General features: G+C 46.7%; 1 protein-coding gene across 1 annotated transcript in view; it reads right to left on the bottom strand.

Moving 5' to 3' along the window:
* The window catches only part of PITPNM3 (PITPNM family member 3), a 128,748-nt gene that overhangs the window by 3,769 nt on the left and 98,581 nt on the right, over positions 1-26,398 (bottom strand). The window contains exons 7-17 of the mRNA XM_060259155.1: positions 22,131-22,320; positions 20,352-20,471; positions 18,008-18,192; positions 15,694-15,866; positions 12,962-13,132; positions 10,231-10,419; positions 8,391-8,539; positions 7,697-7,813; positions 6,222-6,338; positions 4,942-5,090; positions 2,412-2,561 (exon numbers count right to left, since the gene is read on the bottom strand). Of these exons, the coding sequence (XP_060115138.1) occupies positions 2,412-2,561; positions 4,942-5,090; positions 6,222-6,338; positions 7,697-7,813; positions 8,391-8,539; positions 10,231-10,419; positions 12,962-13,132; positions 15,694-15,866; positions 18,008-18,192; positions 20,352-20,471; positions 22,131-22,320 (1,710 nt within the window). The remainder of the gene's footprint in view (positions 1-2,411; positions 2,562-4,941; positions 5,091-6,221; positions 6,339-7,696; positions 7,814-8,390; positions 8,540-10,230; positions 10,420-12,961; positions 13,133-15,693; positions 15,867-18,007; positions 18,193-20,351; positions 20,472-22,130; positions 22,321-26,398) is intronic.

Here is a 26,398-nt window from a genome sequence, read left to right as displayed (position 1 = left end):
TCAGACAACAGAATGGAATGGCAAACAGTCCTAAATATAGAGAGAGTGGGCAGTGAATCAGTACACAAAATCATGGAAATATTTGTTAGATTAAAAGAAGCACAATTTGGGGCCTGGGGATTGTTAGTTTATGTTAACTGGTAGGTATGAGTGGGCGGGAGTCTAGGAAGCATTGCTCCATGTCAGCCATAAAGATTTTAGCATATTGTGGGGCCATGTGGGTGCCCATGACTTAGCTATATATCCACAGTATTCCAATGTATTTCTCTCTTAGAATAGTGTATCAGAATAACGGGTTTTTTTGTACTGACATACTCAAATAAGGGATATTGGCTGTTTATCTCATCACATATACTAACCCATCTTCCACTATATTTTAATGTACTTTTTTTCCTAATGGCAAACTAGAATGATGTTTATATGTGCGTTACATGTTTAAATTAAACCTCTTGAGAAACTAATGCCCTCATTTTAAACCCAGAGCTAACATCGCAACAGACTCTTATTTATGGCACTTCACATAGACATCAATCTGCTATTCTGACTTATACTGCCCCCTGGTTAATGCAGCCCAGTTAACATAAACTAACAATCACCAGACCCCAAATTGCGCTTCTTTTAATCTGCTAACAAACACTTTCATGATTTTGTATACTAATTCACTGCCCACTCTCTCTATATTTAGGACTGTTTGCCATTCCATCCTATTGTCTGATAAAGTGTGCTTCTAGCACATGGAAGCTTATGTTCTGAATAAAACTTTGTTAGTCTTAAAGGTGCAATTTGACTCCTACTTTGTTCTACTGCTTCAGACCAACACGGCTGCCCACTTGGATCTATCTACCTTGGAAATCTTGTTGGTCTTTAAAGTGCTACTGGACTCAAATTTTGCTCTCCCCCATTGCTAAATGTATTTAAAATGAGAGGGTGTCTGGCACCCAACTGAGTGCCCATGCATAAAAATCACCCTCTGAGGCCACACGAGCAGGCAGCTCTGTTGTGTGAACTCCTAGGCACACAGGATGGCCATTTATCATGACAAAAAGAGAGAAAAATTGATGAGAGAAAAAAATCTCCTCAGCCTCAAAACTGAGGTGATGAAACACACAGAGAACAGCAGTGGAGATCCTCTCTCTGCGGTGGCAAAAAGAGAACTGAGGGAGTAGTGCCCCTCCTCCCAGTCAGGTGATCTTTTTGGCGGGAAAGTGCCTGATGGAGGATGAGCACTCCCCTAGTCTATTAGAAAGCTTCGACATTTTTTCTGTGGCAAGCCTGCCCTATGGGCGTCCCATGTGGGACTGCACAGAAGCCGTAAAAATGAACCTTTTCTTGGTCTATCACCTGCTACAGTCACAGTCTTGCAATTGTTAATGTTTTAAGATTCCCTTTTTGATATGTCTCTTGTGAGCCACACTGAATGTTGTGTATGTGGCAGGAGCAATACACAAATATTTTTACTAAAACACTATCAGGATCTCTACTTGTAGGAAGAATCCTTGTGAACGTCATTGCCAGGTGGACATAACATTTGAATCAAGTTGCCTTAAAAACACTCACAAGGGTCCAGCTGCTAGCAAACCCAGTAGATTCTCCAGCCAACTGCCTGACCTAACAGCAGCAAAGTTTCCTCCAATACCTTAAAAGTTGACAAAGCTATCGTGGCAAAATTTTCCTGTGAAACCAGAGGCCTCTCCACCTTAAATGAAAAACTCACAAAAAAGGAAGAATCTCTTTCCACCCTTCTTTGTTATTGTAACCTTGTTAAAAAAAGTTTAAACCCCATTTAAAAAGGTTTAACTCCATCCCCTCTAGGTAGTCAGGCTCTTGGTGAGCCATGATAACTTCCTCCTCCTCAAATATTGGTATATTTCCAGTATTTCCACTCAGCCTCCTCTGCTAAGGGGAGAGATTTGTCTAACCTGAAATGTTATATGGCTTATACGTAAAGGACCACGTGATGAATAGCTTAGGTTCCCTCTCTCCCTAAGAGCAGCCAATGGGAGCTGAAGGAATGTTAGTGAGACAGTTGAAAAAGGCAGTGAAGAGAGCAAGTTGAGAGTATGTCTGGCTGACTGAAGCTGTGGCGAAGAGCAGATTAAAGCTGACTGAAAGAGTCAATGAGAAAAAGACAACAAGATCAGAACAAAATAGAGGAAAAATTCACTCCCCACCTTCAAACACACATATGTTCCTGAGGAATTCCAGCATGAGCTATGATTAGCTGCAATACCACATCACACATGCTGATGAATGGGCTGAGGCATCACGCTTTGCCTGAACCTCACCTGAGCAGATTTCCAAGTCAAGATGCACTGTATTCCTGGAGGAATCAGTCTGGCCTCCTCATTGGAAGCCATCCTGATCTTCCCCCAGCGCTATTTGATCGCCACAGATTGTAAAGGATCTCTCACCTGACAACATCAACAGCCCCGGCTCGGACTTTAGGATCACTGCCCATGATGGAGACGCTGGCAGCAAAGGAGCCATCAATGCTGAAGACCACACACTCCATTCCTCGTGGGAGCACAGTCAGATAGCTGATGGCACTGCTCTGGTCACCTCTGGTGACAAGGAAACAGCACAGCATTGAGAAAATGGAAGCTGCACAGACTACTATTAAACCACATCTCTGTGAAAGGCCAGGGTGGATTCTCTGACTCCATTCTAGTCAGAGGCAGGACGATATCCAGTTCCACTCTTTTGGGTCACATTTTGTTATGTAAAAATGGGACTCAATTTTCATTGGATGCTTGGTGAGGTCTTAAGCTTTCCCCAGTGACAGATTTTTGTCCTGCTCCTCCCCATCTTAGAATAAGGTCTGCAGTTAGGGCATAATGAGGGTAAAACAACAAGCCCTAACAAAACATTATGCGATCCTTTGGTCCGGTATGGACAAAGACCAGTAGTGAGACATGCTTGTGAGTTTCTGATTGGCAACTCAATTCTCAGGCATGCAGGGCCCAATTCAGATCAGAACCACGGCACACTGGAAGAGAGGGTTTATACCTTCCCTCTCACATTGTTTTCCAAACCCAGCTGGGGCAGAGGAGTGCTATGTGAAGTTTTTGTATATCCCATCAGTACATGCAGATCTCCAAGTAGGGCAAAAAACACATCCCTCTGGAAATCCAATGTAGGGTTGCCAATCCCCAGTTGGTTTGGAGGCCCTCCCCCCCGCTGCAGGGTTAGCAGAAAGCGGGGAGGAGGGAACTGTCTGCTGGGAACTCCATTATATGCTATGGAGACTGATTCCCATAGGGTATAATGGAGAATTGATCTGTCAGTATTTGGCGCTCTGGGAAGACTGTTTTTTGAGGTAAAGGCACCAAATTTTCAGCATAGCATCCAGTGCCTCTCCTCAAAACACCACCCAAGCTTCAAAAAGACTGGGCCAGGGGGCCCACTTCTCTGAGCTCCAAAAGAAGGTGCCCTTATCCTTCATTATTTCCAAATGGAGGGAAGGCATTTAAAAGGTGTGCAGTCCCTTTAAATGTGATGGGCAGAACCGCCTTTGGAGTTCAGTTGTGCTTGTCACACCCTTGCTCCTGGCTCCACCCCCAAAGTCCCCAGATATTGCTTATGTCAGATCTGGCAACTCTAATCCATTGCAAAGTTTACAAGAACTGTGACATGACCACAAAGTACCTTCATGTTCGTGTGGCCAGCACAGTGCATGGGAATAAAGTGAGAGCACACATGCCCCCCCCCAAAAATGGAATTTCAGCTGGAGAAATTGCAGCTTTGTGTCCCCAGGTCCCAAGCATTAAATAACAGTGCTATTTACTGAAATCAATTTTTGTAACTAAAAGTTGTTCTCAAGGAACTCTGGGGCTCTAAAGCAGTTCACTCAAAAGTCTGGAAATGTGCTTAGTGAAAACAACCCAATCCTCTAAAGAACATTTTCAGTTTGATTACTGCCGAGCAGTGTGTTCGACAAGGGAAAAAAAGCCCAAGGAGATATACGAAACAGAGACATAACTTCACAAACAGCAAGGAAGAAGAAAACCTCTCCCCCTGCATGTACACAAACTCAAGAACTCCGAGTCATCAACAAAACAGACTGGTAGCAGGCTGAGGATGCTGGGAGTGAAGGACTAGGCAATGTTCCTTTGCACATTGGAGTATAGAAAAGCCAGAGAGGTCAGTTTCTGAATCCTCCCTCTTGTCCACTCTGCTGTGGTATCTTTGTTTACCCAGAGTGCTATTCTTAGGGGTTCCTTCCTTCCAGTTAATTCCTTCTCTTCCAGCTTTCTAAATGACAGCAGGGCAAACTGTGATCTTTGAAATCTCTCTCCATTCTAATGTACACAGAAAGATTACCTGTTCTCCCGTTCCTATCAAGGGATGGAGCCCCTTTACAATAAAGGACTTCTTTTTCTTTCCTAAAGTCACCAGCCTCATATGGACTTTAGCCTTAAAGAAGCACCCCCTCCCCTTCCTGCAGCACAAACCAAGCTAGTTTGGTGTAGTGGTTAAGTGTGCGGAATCTTAACGGAGAGAACCAGGGTTGATTCACCACTCCTCCACTTGCACCTGCTGGAATGGCCTTGGGTTAGCCATAGCTCTGGCAGAGGTTGTCCTTGAAAGGGCAGCTGCTGTGAGAGCCCTCTCAGCCCCACCCACCTCACAGGATGTCTGTTGTGAGGGGAGAAGATAAAGGAGATTGTAAGCCACTCTGAGTCTCTGATTCAGAGAGAAGGGTGGGGTATAAATCTGCAGTCTTCTCTATGCTAACAGAGGACTGGGAAAGTCTTCATCCAGTGCCTTGGCAACCTGCCTGAAGAAGCATCAAGGTCAACAGACTTGCCTGGGTAGCCTGTTGGTATTCTTTGAATGATAAGATGGGCCAGTTTAAGACACAGGTGTCCATATCCACATGTGCATCCACCCCCCTCCCCTCCCAGCACTTTAAGAAGACCCTTTCCAAGCTCTGCACGCTACCTGACCACCATTTTGATAGGGTGCACCCCAACCCCAAGTCTCTTCTCTTTGGGGACGTTGTAAGAGACTCGGCCACTGTTGTTGGTGATCTCTGTGTCGAAGTAGACCCAACGCCCAGAGGAGGGCTCAGTCATAAGGAAGATGTCGACCTGGAACAAGGAACAGAACTAGTGGTGAGTCTCTTGTCATTTCACTGGGAGTGGAAGAGGCAATGGGAGAAGAGTTGGATAGACAGACTTCCCCTCCTCCACTGTGCCTTCAGGCACCCACCGCTCTGAACTAGTAGCTGTGGCCCCTGGCCTGAAAGGCAGCCTTCGGTCATAGGAGTGCTCAAGAACACAGTAGTTCTTTGCCTGCAGAAGGCTCCATGGTTCAACCCCTGGCAGCTCCAACTATAGGATCTCAAGTGGAAAGTCTCTCACCTAGAGAGACACTGGGGAGGTGGGGCCAGTGAACAGAAGGCTTCCCGTATTGCAGGGCAGCTTCACATGCTTGTTTAGCTCCAGGGCTTTTTTTGTAGCAGGAATTCCTTTGCATATTAGGCTACAACCCCCTGATGTAGCCAATCATCCAAGAGCTTACAGGGATCTTCTTACAGGGCCCACTTAAAGCTCTTGGAGGATTGGTTACACCGGGAGGGGGGGTTAGTCTAAAATGCAAAGGAGTTCCTGCTACAAAAAAAGCCCTGTTTAGCCCTATACTTGCCTAGTTTGGGTCCTAGTCTAGACTAGTCTCTAGCACTGAGTCTTGGAGTCAGAAACTGAGCCTGGTTCTAAAGAAGCCTTCTGGCTGCAGCTGCAATCAGTTCCCTCACCCCCACTCTGCCAGACGTTTTCTTCAGAAGAAGGAAGGCTAGGAAGCAATACCAGGGTTGCAGAAATAGCACCAGTAAGAAGATTAACTGTGTACTTGGGGGGTGGGGGTGGGGAGGAGGCAGCAGTGCATTGTCTTCCAGCTGGGTCCAACCTCTCTTTCCCTCTCTGAAGTTTGTGGCATTGCTCTATGCAAGATTCCAATGCACTAATAAAAGTTGGTCGCTGGGGGAAGCTTTTCTTTACTGCTGTCCTTTGGGCCAGCTGCAGAGGATGGAAACCAGAAGCGAAAGCTTCTCCAGTCCTCAAATGCCAATCCCCAGCTTTCCTTCGACACATGAAGTAACAAGGAATCAAAGCTCGTTTTTTAGAGAACTGGGGAAAGTGAGGGTGTCCTTTTCTCACCGCTGAACCACGTGTCTTTGAGAAGTGTTGCATTAGTCTTGGCGGAAAGAATGAAAGAGTCACCTTTTCCCCAGTCAGGGCCACCATGTCGAGGGGGCCGTACATGAACCGTCCAACTAGCACCTGAGGGCCGCCTTCTGCCACAATGACATCATTAGACCTGTGATTTGAAGTCACATTCTGGAAGGGAAGCAGGTAGGGAGAGAAAGCTTTAGAGGTTTAGGGGCAAAGTGACACCTTGGCTGTTGGGACGCAACAACCTGATTTGAGACAGTTCGCAAATAAAATCATCCTTGAATTAGGAATAAGGCTGCCCTCTTCTTTCCAGAAAGAGAGCAGCCAGAAACCTGCTTTTAAAGAAGCAAGAAAACAGTTGGTTATGGCAGGATAAACTTTTGAGTTTGGATTACCTTTTCATCAAGTCTTTGGGGAGATAAGGGATGGAAAAACATAGACTTCTGGCAGTGGCTTGTCCCTCCTCCCCCCCATCAGGTTTCTGGGTTTGTTTTTATTATTAAACTTTTCATGCGCTGCTTGTGAACTTTCCTGTAAAGTACCAGCAACCAGAATTTTACTTTCATGTTCAAAATTCAGAACAGATCCACCTGTATGTAAGCTGCTTTCTCAGGCTGAAGTCTGTTCTCAGCAGTAGATTGTGCTGGTTTTCTGCATTCACACAGACTCACGGTCTTTATCTAACTGTTACCAAGGTCTGAAGGCCCCAGCGATTTACAAGCTGGTTTTAAGAGGCAGCAACTGAACCAAACCACTCAAGATTTCAGACTCGCCAAACATTTCTGAAGGCCTCAAAGTGGGTTCCGACACAGCAGAAGAGCCAGAAAAACAACTACAATTCCTAACACTAAATGCAAAGATCTTTTAAAAGATCTAGCAGTGTGAAGTCTCAAAATGTAAAAACCACCAATAGTCTCTCTAGGCTCCTAAAGTCTGCCAGATAAAGAACGCCGTGGTTTTTGTGATTTTTCTAACTGAGAGTACAACCCAGACCTTCTTAGCTTTTCTGCGGAGGGAGCAGCTGGCTCCTGATCTACTGATCTAGCCTCAGAAGAGGTGGAATTCAGAGCACGGAAACCATTGTGCTCAGGGAGGTTCAAGCTTGAGAAGCTGCCTGCAGAACCAGATAACAAATCTTTCTTTTTTTAAAGAAAGCGCCTAACCACTAAGCAGAGTGTTCCCCTGAAGAACTGCTCTGTCCCAAAGGCTCAACAGCTTCATTTGGCACAGCTTGCAAAAATTCATTTGTATGCCGACTAGATTGGCTGTCTCCCATGCTGCTAATGCAGCAAGCTAAGCATATAAAGAAGCTGAAAAGCTGAGCCCACCTAACTGCATGCGCTTCCCACTTGTCTGGGGAGCTAACCTTTGCAGCGGTGCATGCTGGAAAATGTGAAGGCCTCTGCCATAAGTCAGCCTCTCTGGGCACGGCACTCTCCCCCTCAATTCAATCTGTGGATCTATTGCATTTAACGAACAAATGGCCCAGCCACCAATAAAGAGTTTACGTCACCATGATTTACCCTCAATTTGACATGCGTCCTCTTGCGCAGCCATTTCTCCCGTGGGTTTGATGGACTGAGTGTCGCAGGATCCAAGCTGTTGCTCTCCTTGATGCTGACAGTTTCAAATCTCATCACCTGGAATGAAACAGCAAAGAGGAGAGCGAGGAGCTGAGCACGTAGGATTGTAAGCACGATGAACCTCTTTCCCCCCCATCTATTTTATTTAAAAGGGCTTTTGAAAGCGCATGAATGGATCTCTGCAGTCAGTACAAACCGAAACGGAGCTGTCCATTGTTGTTTTTTGTCTCCATCTGATTATTTTTATGCTGAGTTTTAAATCTATGTCAGTAATATCTGGCTTTCAAAGATGTGCCTCTATGACCCCCAGTAGATGGCGCTGGGGAAACAGACTAAGAATGCAAGATCTGAAACTACAAGCTGAGGCTGCTACTATATCTGGAGCATCCAGCGTACCATCAAGGAATTCTAAGGATGCAAAAATAGCAGCAGCTTCAGGCAGTGCTCTTTGTATAGGATGGTGGTGCATGTATGCACTATGGTATGTATAGTAGTCCATTTTCCTAATTTTTAAAGGCTGCTGCGTTATATGTTTTACATCTTTGCTGCCACATTTTGTAAGCCACCCTGGGCCTCTGGGTATAAATATTTTAAAATAAGCAAAAGGGGGGGGGAGTAGAAGGGAGACTGTTACCTGTCTCAGAATGAAAGCAACCACATCAGTTGATTCCCAGTAGCTGGCGTGGAACAGATGTGGCAGAGCCACTGTTGGGAAGGCGGTTAGAACATCTGGGCAGTACAAGGCATAGTCTATCCGCTTGGTTCCCCACCACTTGGAGGTAACTGCAGAACAAACAAACAGACTATAAGGTATAATTGTTACTTCCCCAGTTCCCAGAGGCCTCAGTTTTGCACATGGCCCATACATCACTTTCACAAGCAAAGCTGAAGTCACCTTCTGAGCTCTTCAAATTAACCTGCAAATGTCTACTCAGCATGCTTCACCCAAATCTGCCATTTTTCACAGCAATGAGGAGAGTGGCTAGAAATCAGGGCTGGTTCCAGGTTTGGAGAGAGACCTGAGCACAGACTTCTCCCAGGGCTCCCTGCTTGCGCCCTCCTTCCCTCCCATATTGAAGAAGAAGATGAAGATATTGGATTTATACCCTGCCCTATACTCTGAATCTCAGAGTCTCAGGGCAGTCACAATCTCCTTTACCTTCCCCCCCCACAACAGACACCCTGTGAAGTAGGTGGGGCTAAGAGAGCTCCTACAGCAGCTGCCCTTTCAAGGGCAACTCCTATGAGAGCTATGGCTGACTCAAGGCCATTCCAGCAGCTGCAAGTGGAGGAGTGGAGAATCAAATCTGGTTCTCCCAGATAAAAGTCTGTGCACTTAACCATTACACCACATGCCTCCCACCTACATGTGTGTTCTTTACTGTCTGGTCATGAGCCCTCCCCCATTGCCCATGCTCACAGCAAACTGCAGCCCATTTCCTAGTGGCATTGGACACTGCTTGCAGCAGAGATCATGAGTGGTGGAACGCAAGTGAGCAGGCAACCTTGGCCTGACAGACCTTCTGGGCCCTGGCAGCTTAACCCCCTCCAGATTCGTTGACCCTGGCTCTGCCAGAAATGCTGCTTTTGAAACACACACAAGCTTCATCCTCCTCTCCTCTCTTTCCAAAAAGTTCAGACATGCATCACTCATTGCTGGCAGCGGCTGGGGACTCGATCATTCTAAGAGGGCCGACAACATTTGCACCTGAACCCACATGACGAAGGGAAAGCAGCTGCCCTTTTGACTCTTTCCTGTGCATATGGCTTCAGACTGCACAGAAGCTGAGCCTTAAAGCAGCAGGAAGCTGGCTTGGTAAAACACACTAATCTCAACATTTTGAAACTCAGAAAACAAAATTATGTTTTTTTAAAAAAAAATACTGTTTTTCTCTAACCAGTGTTCATTAACCATTTGTTGTTGTTTTTCAGATTTGGAAATTTCATACACGTGCAAACACACACACAGTCCAAATATATGTATAGCATCCCCTGCCCCAAACTACAGAGCTAGGATAAGTTTGTTAGCTAAGACATGGATCAGTACTTGAGTTAAGACCATGACAAGGTTGCCAACAGGCCACCAGGACTTTGGCTCACTCTCAGCCACTGGCAGTTCAGAAGGCAACAAGCATCGCCTTCTGCACCCGCCCCACCACTCGCCAAGTTCAAATCCAGTCCCTGCTGTGCTGGCTTGGGTGTGATAAATAGCAGCTTGGGAGGAGCCAACAGAAGTACTTTTATAAGGGCAACACAATACTTCGAACCAGCTCTGCACACCACCTCTCCCAATGCTGCTGTTTTGGTTTAGGAAATGAAACACAGTTCCCCAACAGGTCACCCATTTGTTTCCCCTAAAGATGACACCCTAGGAAAGCAGTAGTTTTTTAAACAGTGTTTCTCATTGTATTTTACTGGCTTCCTTGCGGGTACAAAATAAGGTACCCATCCAGACTGTTCTCTGTCTCACTCACTGTTGGTTATGCTGGCAGGCAACAAACTCTCCGTTGACCCTGAGCTTTCACTACTGCTGCTGTCCACGCTTGACCTTCTCGCCTTCTTCCCTTGTGGGACATTTTGAGGTCCTAATGCGTCTGCTAGAGATTGGGGGATTGCGGAGCCATCTTCGGCAAAGAGGGCGCTGTGGCTGTGGATGACATCAGCTGCGTGGCAGAAAACAGAAACACAGATAATGCAGAGAGTTTGAGGGCAGCTGAAGATCAATGAGTTTCACACATGGTTGCAGAACCGCCCAACCAGTCTGTCAAGGCAAGTTGCTAGCCCACAAGCTTTAACATGCTTCTCAGCCAATGCAATGTCCCACACTGGTCATTCATGGCCTAAAAGGAAAAAAAGAGACTGCTTCTTTGAAAGCTTCTAAAGCAGGGGTGTCAAGCATGCAGTCCAGGGGCCGAATCAGGCCCCCAAAGGGCTCCTATCAGGCTCCCGAGCAACTGGCTGTCTTCTGCTTCCTTCTCCCTCTCTCTTGCTTCCTTCTGCATAACAGCTTGCTTTGCAAGGCTTGCTCAACTGCACAGGAGCTACAGAGCAAAACCTCTATTTTCTCCATTGGCTGAGGGAGAAAGGGGGAGGCAGAGCTTGTTCTTCCAGGCTCTCTCAATCATACAGCAGAGCTACTGAGCCAAGCCTCTCTTCCTTCTATTGGCTGAGGCTCCCCCCCAGTCCCCTGAAGAAGGAAGGAAAGAGCCATATATATATATATATATATTGTGTTTGTGTCCTTTATAAAGTTTATATCTCTGCTGCCTAATCTTAAATAGGTACACACATGGCCTGGTCTGACATGGCCAAGCCTGACATGGTCCAACAAGGTCTCATTTATGTTAGATCCAGCCTTCATAACAAATGAATTTGACATCCCTGTTCTAAAACTTCTTCACTTGCAAGGGTTTCTTAAGCTGGAAAAAGATGTGATGTTTTGAGAGGAAGCTGGAACTTTTGGAAGAGGGAAGAGACAGGCAGCACTGCGTTTGGTGTGCATACAGCACCACACACACAAATTTGTCTTACTTTTGTCTCTGGTCAAAGAGCTGCAAGAAGCAAAAGTGAGACAAGTGGATGAGCTTCAAGCAGTGGTCTCTCTTTCCAACAGCTTTCAGCTCTCTGGGGGAAGAAAAGAAGTGCCTTACTCACCACAGGTGAGTAATTACTTACAAAAGAATCTGTAAGAAGTAAAAGAGTCCAAGGAAGGAGTGGGCAGATCAGTCCTTTCTCTGCCTTGTTCTTCTTTCAATTTGTCTCCAAACACCTCTCTGAGGACCAAGAGAGGCTCTTAAGCCAAATTAGCACCACAGGTTGGGGCTCCATAGCAACAAGGGGGAAGAAGGCAAGATCGCTGCCTTCTCCTTCCTCTGCCACTGCAAGTGGAGGACCAACTCCTGCTTGTTTGCCCAGTATCCCATCCTCTGGCATGTTTTTGCACATGAATCTCTGCCAAGCCTCAGAAAGGAGTTTCAGGACAAGCAGCAGGTGGCTTGGGGAAGGTGAAAAAGGATCCCCTCCATCAACTCCTCCTGTGAACTCTTTCCACTAGATTCCAAGCCATGATCTGGATCTCAGGGTTCAGTCACACCGAAAGCCAATTGGGGTTGCTGGTTGGCTGGAGCTGTAGACCTAAGAACCACTTGCACCTGCAAGAATATGATGCATCCATTTCGAGTATAAGAATCAGGCTCTGAAGAGAACTTTGGATGCAGAGGAGGTTAAAAAAAATTAGGAGTGCCTCCCTGAATTGCTGCAGCAGAGTCATCTGGGCACTCTTCTAACCTTCCCTTGCACATTGAACATATGAAGCTGCCTTATACTGAATCAGACCCTCGGTCCATCAAAGTCAGTATTGTCTACTCAGACTGGCAGCGGCTCTCCAGGGCCTCAAGCTGAGGCTTTTCATGCCTATCTGCCTGGACCCTTTTTAGCTGGAGATGCCGGGGATTGAACCTGGGACCTTCTGCTTACCAAGCCGGTGCTCTACTACTGAGCCATCATCCCTCTCATGTTATCAGTTCAGTTGTTATCAGGCCATGGTTATCATGGTTGCCCTCTCCTTCACTCCAAGTGAAAAGGAGTCCTACCTGTCCCCATTTTTTCAAGGATATACAGGTTTTGAATGGGTCCAAATTCTTGCACATATATCTTATAGAGCGTTCTCAGAAGACAGAATTTACAAATATAAGCAAAAGGACAAACACCTGCTTTGCATATTTTAAGCCTAGCTTTTGGAAATGTCTTAATGGTTTTAAGTTCTGGATTTAGAATCAGGATCTGCTTGGATGCAAATGCTGCTTGCCCACAGTCACGTGCATACTTTGGCTCAAAGTGACCTATATGCTCGTACTATGCAACTCTGCAGACCCCATTGTGCTTAATTCTGGCTGATGAGTAATTTATGTTCGCTATGTGAAGGCTGCTTTTAGTGGCCCTGAGCCCACAAAATTCTTCAGGGGTGTGGGAGAGAGAAGCTGATAGACACAATAGCCACATTTACTTTAAAAACTGATATGCCACCTCTCCAGAGAACCTGCTGGAGGCAGTTTACAAACATTACAAAACCACAAAACAGCATAAAATCATTAAGAGATTAAGCTATCAAAACCCAGAGCACAAATATACCAGTGAACATTTAGCAGCCTAAAACAGTTCCCAGAAAATAGCTCTCAGGCAAGTGCAAAAAAAGATAAATGATACCTAAGAGATGAGACCGCCCATCTCCCAGAGGGTATCTCTGGTACTTCGGTACACTGAATGGAGGCAAGAGGTGAAATTTCGCTTCCAAGAGCGGCTCGAGCCTGGAGGCAGAGGGGTCGGCAGAGTGGAAGAGGTTGTAGACCTGACTGCAAGCTGGCTGTACCTGAGAGACTGGGAAATATAACAAAAAAGGAAGTTGACATCCTGGGATCACCTGAAATAGCTCAAAAACTTCCCAGCAGTTTAGAAACAGTTACGTAAGTTATCAGTCATGACCTGGACAGCCCAGTCTCCGCAGATCACAGAAGTTCTCAGCGTTCCCTCTAAGCTGCATAGTCTTGTGAACAAAAATTCTACTTTGTGAGCTACTGGCATTAAAATTGCGAGCTACTGCATAAATTAGTGTGCTCTGGGGTCATCCTTCCTGAGCTAAGACAAAAATGTGTGAGATGGAGGCTAAAAATCTGTGAGCTAGCTCACACTAACTCAGCTTAGAGGGAACACTGGTTGTGGTTAGTATTTATATGGGAGGCCACCAACGAATACCAGGGTCATGACACACAGGCAGGCAATGGCGAACCACCTCTGAATGTCTCTTCCCTTGAAACCCCACGGGGTCGCCTTAAGATAGCTGCTTCACCCTCCAGCCAGTCCTGAAACTCCTTTGAATTGTGGCCTGTCCCTCTTGCCACTGTGCACAATTTAGAAGCCCCCAGCTTGACCGCTGTGTTCTCACAACTATCCACTGCTGAACCGCTCCCCCCCGCTCTTTTCATTGGCTCCTGCTCACTCTGGTGCCCCATAAAAACTTCTGGACGAACTTGCTCTGCTATTAGCAGCTCTGGATTCCTTCGCTTGTGAGCTCTCTCGTGACAATGCCACATGCAGACCCCAACTGAAATGCCAGCTTAGGGCACAGTAAATGGAGTGATGGTGGTGCTTTTTCCTTCCTCACATTTCACAACTCTCCTTACAAAGGGCTGGCACTTGCAAGGTGCCACTGGGTCTCAGCCTTGGGACCCCGGGCAGCCTAACTCCATCTTCCAATTTCTCCACTCTGGTTTGTTCATGATAATTACCTGCCGGTGATGGGAAGATTGCAAACAGCCCCAGCCCCACTACCTCTGGTGACCTGTTCCCTGGAACCCATCCACAGAAACACAAACACACAAAAGGCCAGAGAACCGCCTCTTATGTTCCAGCCAAAGCTTGCTGCTTCTGGCTCATCTGAGGCTGTCAACACGCCAGCTACCTGGTAGAAAGCACAATTGCCGGCTCTTTGCCTGCCCGGTATTATGCCGCTGGTTACTTGGACAGCTCTTGCTATCTCAAGCAGCGCTGTAATAAAACAGAACAGGCCTTCCCCAGAGTTAAGAGAAGAATCCCGACAGAACTCAGAGCACTGACAGGCCAAGTGCAGGACTGCAAATGCTCCTTCTGCGAAAGCTGATTAATGAACTCAATTACCAGTCGTGGCTAATGACTGGGGCTCGTGCCACACTGCTAGGAATCACTGTCTGCCTCTTAAAAGTCTGGCGTTTGCTGTTCACGGGTCTCTTCGACGGCTCAATGAGCATTCAGCTCTGATGGCGTGAATGTGTGCTGAGTGTTTTCAAAGCTTGAACGGGTCGATGCTGTGTGCAATCGTCTCAGCTGCTATTAAACAATCTTATGGCCTTGACAGCGGCAAGAAAAGCCTTGGAATGTTCCAGAAAACCCTTGTGGAAGGAGTCCAGTCTCATTGTTTTGCAAATGGCCTCATGACCTGTAATTTTTTGATACTGAAAACTGGTGACTCTGTGGGAGAAGCTGGGCTTTCCAGAAGTCCAATGCTACAACTGTCAAAGGGGCAAAATGTCTCAAGACAGAAAACGGGCTTAAAGCTTCTGCTTAGAGTTCCCTTTTGGGCTTATGTTCCCTACCCAAGGCAGCCGTCATTGATCAGAGCAGTAGTCCACCTAATCCTTCATTCTGTTGCCCACAACGGCTAACCAGATGCTCCAGAAAGCTCCCAGCAAGAGCACAAAGGCCAAAGCCCCCTCCCCCACAGCTACTAGTATTTAGAAGCACACTGCCTCTGGACACACAGGCTTCATTTAGCCATCATGCTGAAGAGCCCCGTGGCGCAGAGTGGTAAAGCTGCAGTACTGCAGTCCTAAGCTCTGCTAACAACCTGAGTTTGATCCCAGCGGTAGCTGGTTTCAGGTAGCCGGCTCAGGTTGACTCAGCCTTTCATCCTTCCAAGGTCGGTAAAATGAGTACCCAGCTTGCTGGGGGGAATGTGTAAGTGACTGGGGAAGGCAATGGCAAACCACCCCGTAAAAAGTCTGCTGTGAAAATGTGAAAGCAACATCACTCCAGAGTCAGAAACGAATGATGCTTGCAGAAACGACTACCTTTATCTTTTACTTAATAGCTATAGATGGACCCTGCTGTTTGACTCTTCCCCATCTAAGCTAAGAGTCATCACCACATCTTGTACTACTGAATTCCACAGATAGCACCTTAGAGACCAATAAGATTTTGGGGGTACGAGATTTTGAGAGTCAAAGCTTTGAGTCTTGAAATCTCACCCCCACCCCCACACACACCAAATCTTGTTGGTCCCTAAGGTGCTACTGGATTCAAATCCAGCTGTTCTACTGCAAACCAAATGGCTATCCTCCACAAATAAATTATACCCTGGGTGAAAAAGAACTGCTTTTATGTGTGTCCGAACCTTGGCTGCTCACCTTCCTGGCTGGGAAGCACCGTCCTCCTCATAGCCAGCACCAAACCGAGGGGCGACCCGAAGAGGAAGAAATCGGAGACCTCGAATTCAAAACGCCCCAGACTGACGTCCAACACGCTGGAGGTGCTCATGGGGGGGAAGTCCGCGTCTTCTTTCAGCATTGTCGAGTGGATACTGGGCGGGGGGGGGGGGGGAAGGGGAGACCAAGGCACACCTCCTTAGCTAAAAGGCACGCCAGTCCATACAATTCAAACAACAAAAGGAAGCCAGATGCCACTTTTTAAAAAGACTGCAGTCAGATGTCCTTAAAAAAAATGGAATGCACAGAAGCTCCTAGAACCCTCCACTTGCATGGGGAGCAAAGACCCTTTTTTTGTCCTTCTGTGTAGTTGGCTTTTCTTCTTGCTGTTTGGGAGACAGGGACTGATGCTGCTCTGTGAATCATAACAACCCACACTGTGACCAGCCTCCCCTTGCAATTAGATCATGCTCCTATGGAGGTTTGCTCGGAGTTTTCCACTGCTTAGGAAGTGGACAAAGAGAGAGAACAGCAAGCTACCAGGAGCAGTTCAATGCACTGGTTCTTACAGTTAGATCCCTTCCAAAGCCTGTGAGAAGGGAATCAGATTGAATGGCATAGCTCAGTTGCAGAGCAGCTGCTCTGCATGCAGAGGGCACCAGGGTTCAATCCCTGGCATCTCCAGGCAAAGTTCAGTGGACCAGTGTCTTGACTTGATAGAAGGCATGTTCAGGGCTTCGAGGAGGCACACGGCTTTGCATGCAGAAGGCTCAGTCCTCAGCACTTCCAGCTAATGGTTTTCAAAGTGACAAGTGACAGCAAAGACATTTTTCTGCCTGAGACCATGGAGAGGTGCTATCAATCAAAGCAGGTGATACTGAGCTACATGGACCAACTTTATACAGTCACGTGTTTTGGAGGGAAAGGAGGCATAGCTCATAGTCTCACACATGCTTTGAGTGCAGGAAAAGATCTCAGGTTTGATCCCCAGCATCTCCACTTAAAGGATCTCATACAACAGACCCTGGGAAAAACCTTTTCTCTGCCAGAGATGCTGAAAAGTTCTGGCCAACTAGGGTAGATAGCACTGACCAATGTACCAATGGCCTGAATCAGTATAAGGTTGTTAGGGAAGGGTCTCTTCTTCTCCAGGAACCTTCTGCGTGACAATAAGGTGGGGCTTCAGGGCTTGGGTGGATGGTATGCACACATAACGCTACCTTCCTACCAATTAGACTACTGATCTATCAAGGTCAATGCAGTCTACTCAGACTGGCAGCAGCTCTCCAGGATCTCAGGTAAGGTCTTTCACATCACAATCCTGGCTGGTTCTTTTAAGTGGAGATGCTGGGGATGGAACAAGGGCTGAAATAGGTTCAAAACAGACATAAGAAAAGACTTCTTTGTTCAACAAGTAATTAAGAAGTGGAATTCACTGTCAGTGGAGGTAATGATGGCCATGAGTAGAGACAGCCTTAAAAGGGAGTTAAGACAGATTAATGGAGGAGAGGTCTCTCTATGCCTACTAGCCACAGTGACTGAAGGGAGCCTTCATATATACAGGCAGTAAACCTGTGAATACAGTGCCAAGAGGCAACATCAGAGGAAGGCCTTGACTGCTCTAGGCCCTGCTTATTTGGCCCTCCAGGGCAACCGGTTGGCCACAGTATGCTAGACTGGTCCAATCCAGCAGGCTCTTCTTTCATTTTGTAAGAACCTTGAGCTTTCTGTAAGCCACGCAGGTCCTCTACTGCTGAGCCATGGCCATTCCCTTCCCCCCCAAGGTCATGAGGAGCAAAGCATAGCCCCCTTTCCTCCACATGTTCCCAGTCAGTGAAGCAGCTAAGATCTTCACTTTACAACAGATTTAGGTAGGCTGGCTGAGCTTCTGTTGCCAATTTTAAGGGCTCTTGCCATTGTTGGCAGCTTTTTTCTTTGCACTCATTAGCATTCTGAACCTTTGCAATGCTTAGAATCATTGAAAGTACATGTCTCTGGTCTGAATACATTAAATTGCCTTTTAAAAATAAAACTCTTCAATGTTGCATTGGGGCATCTGGTTCAGATGGAAGCTGGATGACACATTTTAAAATTACAAAATCAATTGCAAATCATCTAGAATAGTATTGCTATGCTTCTTGCTTGCCTCAACCTGTTTTGCCCTTCAATATTTTTTTCCAGCCCCTTGTTGAGATTGGGCTATGAATCCTAGACTCTACCTGCACATCTTAATATTTCTGCAACAGTTGGCAAAGAACGTTTCTAAGTAATTTCTCTGGATGTGGTTTTGGCTTACCTGGACAGGAGGGCATGATGCTGTGTGATGGAATCACAGTCATAGCTGGAGCAGTCGCTTGGTTTCCGTGGCAACAGCTGCCGGGGCTCCTCTTCCTCCTCCATCACTCCCGAGATGTCAATGTTACTCTTGCTGAGACGTTTGAGGTCACCCAGATTTGTGTCTTCAGGATTGAGGGGGTTATCCTTTATAATAACAATTTTAGGGAGGGAAACACAACAAAATAAAGATTTGAATTTTTTAAAAAAGTTAATGGGACAGGATATAGAATTATTCCTGTTACAGAAATATTTTATAAAAGGAATAGGGTTGTGATAAAATTGAACTGTTCAGGAGGGAGCTTTTATAAAAGGAACAGAGCCTTAATTTATTGCATGTATTATTGTGTCTTGAGTGAATTGTTTTCTAATGTTTATAAAACTGTGTTTTACATTGTTTATCGTATGTTGCATCTTATACTTTTTATTGCATAGCTCCCCTTTCTGTAATCCAGTCTTACTGCACTGTTTACTGTGTGTGTATTATGCTATTTTTAATTGCGCTGTTTTACAATTTTATGCTCCCTCTCAAGCTTTGGTGAGAAAGGCGGACTATAAATAATGTAAATAAGTAAATGATTTAACAGATCTTCCTTCATTATGGGCTTACAAGTCACAGCCACCAAACAAAACTATCAAAACCCAGAAGAAATCAACAACAAAAAAAGCAGAAAAAAGAAAAGAAAAAGCACATCATTTTTCACAGGTAAAGAATGATGGAACAGGTGGATGGAGGAAGTACCTGCACTACAAACATACGTTCGTTTAACCATTATGCTTCCACAAAAAATCCTAGGACATGTAGTTTTTAGCCTAGCACCTTCCCATAGGTGGTGGTGGTGGAGAGAGTGGACTAGACAAGAAAATGACAGCTACATTGATTTAAATGTGTAGTATAAGTCACATCAGTTGCTTTGAAAGCCCCTTACTGGGGTCGCCAGAAGTCAACTGCGACTTGACAGCATGTACATACCTATAAGACACTCCAACCTTGGGACCAAAAAATGCCTCACTGGGTTTCAGAGCTGCACTTAGACAAAATACTGAAGGCTCCTTACCCATCTTCCCTTGTGGAGAAGTTCTGCTAAAAGCAGCCTGCTCGGTTTGCCTTGTAGAGCCCTGGGGGTTGAGAATCATGTTTTGTGCGAGGCAGAACTCTATACGTCACTAAGAAGAGAAACTCCTTGGCTCACCACCAGTTTTACTCATCAAACAGCAGTCAGAAGTGGGTGATAATTTAAACATTCCTAAAAATGCTCTTTTTCCACCCAAAGATGTTTCTGGATTCAAAATGCAATCCTAGGATCTGATTGGGGGCCTTTTCAATATTGCTGTGATGGAATCCAATCTTGTTATTTTAACAGTGCAACTCCAAGCAGTGCTAGACCTTTCTAAGCCCCACAAAACAAAAATCTACTTAGGTTTGCACTGCAAGTGTGGTAATCAATTGGGGGGGGGGGACCCACAAGTGTGAAATTCACATTAATGCAATTGTACACAAGCCAAAAGCAGACCCAGGCAGACACAATGAAGGCATGTAACTGGCTAATCATCTGTTCTCGCCTGTATCTTATTAACCTTTAACAATACCTTCTTCCACTTTCCAATGCAGACTCCATTAGCTCCTGAATAAGTCTTGCAAATATTAGTTTTATATTAGTGCAGAGTCCAGAAACAAATTACAACTATGGCCCATTTTTTAAATTGGCTGCAATCCTGTGTCTATTTACTTGAGGTTTACTTCTGAGTGATCATGCGTAAGATGAGGCTGCAAGAGAGTTTTCAAAGGAAAACAAGAGTTGGGGGTGGGAACTGCTAGCTAACAGCATCTGGTCTCCTGTGCAGAGTATTCTGGCCTCTGGACTGGATCCTGCATCCTCCAACTGCTCAGTGTCCCAGCAGCCTGGGATCCTGGTGCAGAGATATTAGACAGGTGTGGCTGGCTCTGGGCCAAGAAAAAATCACAGGGCTTTCAAGTCCTGTTTCACAGAATGCCATCTCCCCCACCCCCAAGACTGAACAAGAAATATGCCAGAGACAGCCACCGTGTGCAATCTGTCCTTTTATAAAAGGCAAAACAAAACAAAACCAATTAGGCAATCCATCACAGGCAGCCCACAGCATAAGAGAAGGGCTGAAAATCCTCAGCTAATTATCTGCTTGCAGAACAAGGCAGGTGGCAATGAAGATTTTTTTCTTATCAGCTTTCTACCATTTCAGCCAGCAAGGTGAAGCCTCCCAGGGGCGAGGGGTGGGTGTGAGGCTGCCCTTCTGCCACTCAAGACCCACGGCAGGAGCCAACTTACCTGGACGCTGCTGGAGCTGCCTCTCCTGCTGCTTGCTTGGCTTTCATCGGCCAACCCGGTGCTGTAACAGATGGCATCGAACCCCAAGATCCCTCCCACGCAGTCCCCAATGAGGCACACCTGGAAGAAGAAGAAGAACAAGTGGTCAAGCATGTTACTTGATAGCTGAGTGATGGACATCTCTTTGGACTTCAGGTCTGGAACACAAGAATAGGAAAAAAGGCTGGGTTCCTTCAATGCACAAAAACGTGGATGGATTCAGAAGACAGGTGAAACACAAATCCACGTGGCGATGGTTATTTCGCCAGGAGCATTCCTCCCACTGAGGTCTAATGGAGAGAGGAAGTCTCCCCAGGTGACCACACCATGAAGCCTTCAAACCATTTTAGATTCTCCAACAGGTCAAGTCCCTCAGTGCACACAAAGCAAGCTTGTGTATGAACATAATGGACTTGATTCTGTCCTTTGCTATCTGCCTGACTCTTAAAACTTCTGGCATGAACTGCCTCTGAGGGTCAAGCTAGACCCTGAAGCTGCCTGATCCCTTGTTCACAGCAACCTTTTCCCAGGGCTCAGATTCCCTTCCTGACCCCCTGGTCCTCATTGGAACACACACACAAATTAAGCCCACATTCTATGTTGCAGCAACATGATGTCTCTTATGAAATAAAGGGCGAAAACTGTGAAATGCTTACTAATGCCAACACAATGTTAACACATTTCCTCCCCCCCCCTTCATTTGCTTAATTTGTTACTGGATTTCCTAAATGTGAAGCTGCTCGGTGCAGCAGTGGGGGGGAGAGCACCAAAACACACACACATAGAATCATAGAGTTGGAAGAGACTTCCAGGGTCAACCCCCTGCACAATGCAGAAAATTCACATATATCTCCTCTCCCCCTGCACAGAATCCGTACTGCTGTCAGATGGCCATCCAGCCTCTGTTTAAAAACCTCCAAAGAGAGAGAATGATAGAGAGAGAGAGAGAGAGAGAGAGAGAGGAGAGAGATTTTTTCTCAAGGCTTCCTCCTTCCTGTCAGGGACTTTAGGTAAGGGATGGGGAAATCCTCCAGATAGTTTTAGCAACCATCACTACTTGCATTGCTTAGCTTTGCACTGCTTATACGTGTTTGATTTCATTCTCGATCTCTGCCTACGCAGCGATCTCCTCAAAGAAATCATTTTAAATGCACTTTGCTGAGATTTTGAGTCGGGGGTGGTGGTTCTGTCTAGAGCCTTGGCTAGCGCTATGCATAACCAGACTCAAATTTTCCATCTCAATTCTCTTGGGGTTTGCTAGCTAGAAGGCTACTGGGAGACTGGAAGTTGAACTGCAGCAAAGCAACATGGTCTTGCCCTGTTGACTAGGCAAGGGCACAGGTCTGGACTCCCTGATTTGTGCCACGAATGGCCAGTCTGTAGGCTTCATACTGCAAGGGCTGATATTGTAAACCTTCATTTCTTTATTATTCTGAATAGAAGCCTGTGGTCTGAGTAAAGACAGCCCTGGTAGTTTACTAACTTGATGCAAAAGATTCCTGCAGCCCTTGACAGATCCTTTAATTTCCCACTAGCAATATCCAGTCGCGTTGCTTGCAATTAAAAAGGGGGGGAGGGGGACAAAGAAAACCCACATGTCACTTCAACAAAATAGAGAGGAAGCAATTAGGCACAGACATGCTCTGACTGGAAGCAGAGAAATCCTCCTTTGTAGACACACAGGAGGGACTCAAACCCTCACATCTGTGCTGTCCATCAAATGGAAGGATGGATCCGTACCTGCCCATTAAAGCCGGTCCCGTCAGGAGATCTGAGAAATTCATTGTAAACCTGGTTGGCTCTGTTGATCACCATGGCAACCGCATCCTGGTACTGCGGGGAGGAGATGGCCAGCAGTGGCAAGGCCGCTAGAGGGATGTGGTCTTCACTGCTGCTCAGAGATGTCTCATCGTAACTGTAGGGATTTAGGCTAAAAAGAGAAAAAAAGTAGCAGCAGTGGAAACGGTCTGGAACTGACAGGGGTATGCTATAAATAGCGGGGAGGGACACGGGGAGAGAAAAGTCACACTAAGCGCAGTTTTCATCTTGCACATTGCTGACCCACGCTCTGCAACCAGATGCTAACCAAATGGGAGGTTTTTTTTGTTTGTCTAACTGCAGCACAGTGCTCTCATGGCAAAATCTGGAGGAAACAAACCCACTCCACTGACAAGAACGGAACACCCCCACCCTTCTAGTTTAGACCAGTGCCGTGCTCAAGGATTGACGCAATTTCCCGAGGAAAAATAACCCCGTAAAACTTATTGCTGCCTCTTGACTGGCTTGTGTTAACCGTAAAGCCAGCCTCTGAAGAAGATGAGAATGCGAAGGAACAGAGCCCCTGGATAACTGAGGACTCCTTGGGAGAATATTCATCTACTTTACTGAGATATTACAACCATTATGAGATGACGAGCGCAAAGCCATTTGAAAACTCCACCGCTACGCAGAAGCTGAGAACCATCACTAGAAAGATGCTTTGAAAGCTCCAGAGGAGACTTGCAATTCCTCTGGTGGGCTACTCAGAAAAGGAGGAGGTGTTCATTCGGCCAGAAAGGGGGCAAAATGAGCACAGATCTCGGTTCCACAGTGGGAGGGCTTCTAGCATCCTGGCCCCACTGATGGACCTTCTGATGGCATCTGATTTTTTTGGCCACTGTGTGACACAGAGTATTGGACTGGATGGGCCATTGGCCTGATCGAGCATGGCTTCTCTTATGTTCTTATTCACATATCTCTTCTTTGGAGGTCAACGAAGCACATGTCATTCCTCCATCCTTCTTGCTCCTTCTTTACAACATCCAAACTGCCTCTAGCCAGTCTACTTCTCAAAACTTCCAAAAGGTTTCATTCATTCACAACTCCAACCAGCCTCAAGTGACTTCCTAAAAGGTCCTATCCTCGACCCTTAGCTGCCAAACCTGTCACTGTGAAGAACAGAATCCCATCTTGCTAGGCATGTCCCTGCACATCTGAAGGCAGTCCTGCAAGCCTCCTCCCAGCTTCCTCTACTCCAAACAAAAGAAGCCCCCATCTGCATTCCTCAAGTTCATCCTCCCCCCTCTCTCTCACACACACACACAAACTGTCCAGTTGGGACCAGGGCTCACCAGCATGTCTCCTACATTACAAAGAATGCATTTTACATCTGGTTCCCAGACCTGGTTTTTTAGTCATTGTTTGGACAGTCTTTGGAAGAGGCCCTGAAAGCAGAGATTCTGTGGCACATCAAGTGCCGGAACGGACTCTGTCTTGGGAGAAACTGGCTGGGCTTGAGACGTCACAGAAGAATGTTGTGTTTACTCCCCAAGCTGCAGCAGACAAGGAGACATGATTTGCAGGGCAAATGTAGACACCTCTTCTCCCACCTCACCATGCCTAGACCTTGGCAGCTGTTGCTGTGTTCCTAGATTTTGCCTGAAGAAATCCAATGCACGACAAACTTGATGGCAAACTTGCTCCTGCACCAGCTGGATTTTTTTTTAAATTCTGAATCCAGTCTGAATCCACAAGACTTAGCTCCAGAGCCTCTTGAAACAAAACTGCTTCTGCCAAAGCACAGCCACTGTAAGAAGTCAACACACCAGGGGAAACTGCACGCATGGCAGAAAAGTTCCCACTGAATTAGGAGCTGGTGACGAGGAGCATGCCCTGACCTGGACAGCATATGCTAGTCCGATCTTGTCAGATTTAAGACACTAAGCAAGTTCAGCCTGGGCCAGTATTTGGCTGGGAGACCACCAAGAAACACCAAGATTGTGATGCAGAGGCAGGCAATGGCAAACCACCTGAGCATCTCTTGCCCTGAAAACTCCACCAGCAGTCGCCATAAGTCAGCTGTGACTTGATGGCAAAAAAAAGAAAAGATGCATGAGCTGGAAGGCAGCAAGCTATAGCTGGATCTCACCAGAAGCTACGTGGGGTCAGTACTTGGATGGGAGGCCACCATGGAACTCTGCAGAGGAAGGCAAACCACCTCCGCTTATCACTTGCCTTGAAAACCGCGTTGTGGGGATGCCTTCAGTCAGTTGTGACTCAATGGTGCTTTTGTATGCAATTATGAGTATACTGCCCTGGAGAAGTGTCTACCAGTGCCAGAGGACAGGGGGTGGAAGATGGGTGAGAAACAAAACTAGAAGACAATGAAAGCTACATGCTCCCCATCTCATCCTCATTGGAGTGCCCACATTTGCCAAGCTAGGACACAACAGGGAAGGGAAAGACGACTGCTCTCAAAAATGGCATCAATTCTCTCCCAAAGCAAACAGGGTGTCCCCTGAGCGGCCTCATCTGTGATCTGCAGAATCCTGCTTCTTTTGCTGGCTGCTGTCAAACGGTTGCTTTTCAGCTCCCAACCTGTGCATGTGGATACATCTGCTGACCTTGAGCCATGGCTCAGTGGAAGCGCTTTGCATGCAGTGGGGTCCCTGGTTCAATCCCTGCCACCTCCAGCTGAAAGGGTCAAACAGCGAGGATAAGGTAGCAGCTTAACATGAAAGATCTCTGCCTGAGAATCTGGAGAGGGGCAGCCATTCAGACGAGGCGCCTTGACCTTGAGAGAGCAAAGATCTGATTTAGTATAAGAGTATAAGACAGTTTAATGCGTCCTTGCACAGCTGGCAGACACCAGCCATCAATCTTCACTGACTAAAGCCTCATGTAGCCATCAGTCCCCATCAAAAAGAAATATTGATATCTACTAGCTACACAGAGGGAGGGAGGGAAGGAAGGATGGAGAAGGAGAACTCTTTTTGCCTGCCATCGCAATATTGTGTCACAGCATCCCCCCCCCCAACAGCAGTTGTGTGCTAATGGCATCTCAGAAGAGCTAACCTGTATCCACAAGGTGGCAGCAGGAGGCTGCCAGGAGCCAAGAGAAAGGCCTTGGCTCACAGGGCTGCTACGATTGCCCTGGAACTCACTCTGGGGCTCTCCACTCTTCGGCTGCTGAGCTCAATGGAAGACAGGCGGTTTGTTGGAGTGAGGGACTCTGGGTGGGAGGGGTGCTAAAAGTGCAAGCACCAGTCATTTTCAACTCTGGGGTGACGTCGCATCACAACGTTTTCACGGCAGACTTTTTACGGGGTGGTTTGCCATTGCCTTCCTGTCATCTACACTTTCCCCCCCAGCAAGCTGGGTACTCGTTTTACCAACCTTGGAAGGATGGAAGGCTGAGTCAACCTGGAGCCAGCTACCTGAACCCAGCTTCTGCCAGGATAGAACTCAGGTTGTGAGCAGAGAGTTTGGACTGCAGTACTGCAGCTTTTATCACTCTGTGCCACGGGACTGCTGGGAGGGGTGCTACATCACTCTAAACGCACATAGGCATTATCTCCTTGAATGGGATGCTTCTCTTTGTCTTAATCTGGGAGCTGCCCTCTGACCTCCCCCCCCCCCCCCCCTTGTGCACACTTTGTCCTCTCACCCACTCACACACAGATCTCTGCAGGTCTCTCCTGTAGATACAATGCCTTCATCCTCCCACATGATGCCGGACAAGCTGGCCATTTGCAATTGGGAAAGCACTCTTTAGATTAGGCTTCTTTTGATTGTAACCCAAATGTAAACTGGATCCACTTGAATAAATGTAATTTTACCCTTTTCACAATGTATTTCTTGGGGGGGATTTATTTACTGCGCTCAGTATCCCAGTTATATGACTGGGTAAAACTCTGTTATGTTAACCAAATATCCCAATACAGTTCTACCCTGGTGTGGGGTGAACATGCTGCATTTTTTTCCTGCAGGGAGGGGAGGGAACTCCCAGTGTTTTTGCTGCATCAGAGCTCATCAGAGCAACATTCTGTGTCCAAAGCAGCAAAACAGCCTTTTGTGTCTTGTAGCTCGTTTTGTGTGTGCTCCATCAATTTCCCAATTAATTGATTTTGGTGCTGGTGGAAAGTGCTGTCAAGTCGTGGCTGACTAATGGCAACCCCATAGGGTTTTCAAGGTCAGAGGTAGTTTGCCACTGCCTGCTTTGGAACTGTGACCCTGGTCAGCCCCTGCTT

Source organism: Heteronotia binoei, chromosome 18 (assembly GCF_032191835.1).
Source record: "Heteronotia binoei isolate CCM8104 ecotype False Entrance Well chromosome 18, APGP_CSIRO_Hbin_v1, whole genome shotgun sequence".
NCBI classification, from domain to species: domain Eukaryota; kingdom Metazoa; phylum Chordata; class Lepidosauria; order Squamata; family Gekkonidae; genus Heteronotia; species Heteronotia binoei.
This window is presented reverse-complemented; position numbering and strand designations above follow the sequence as displayed.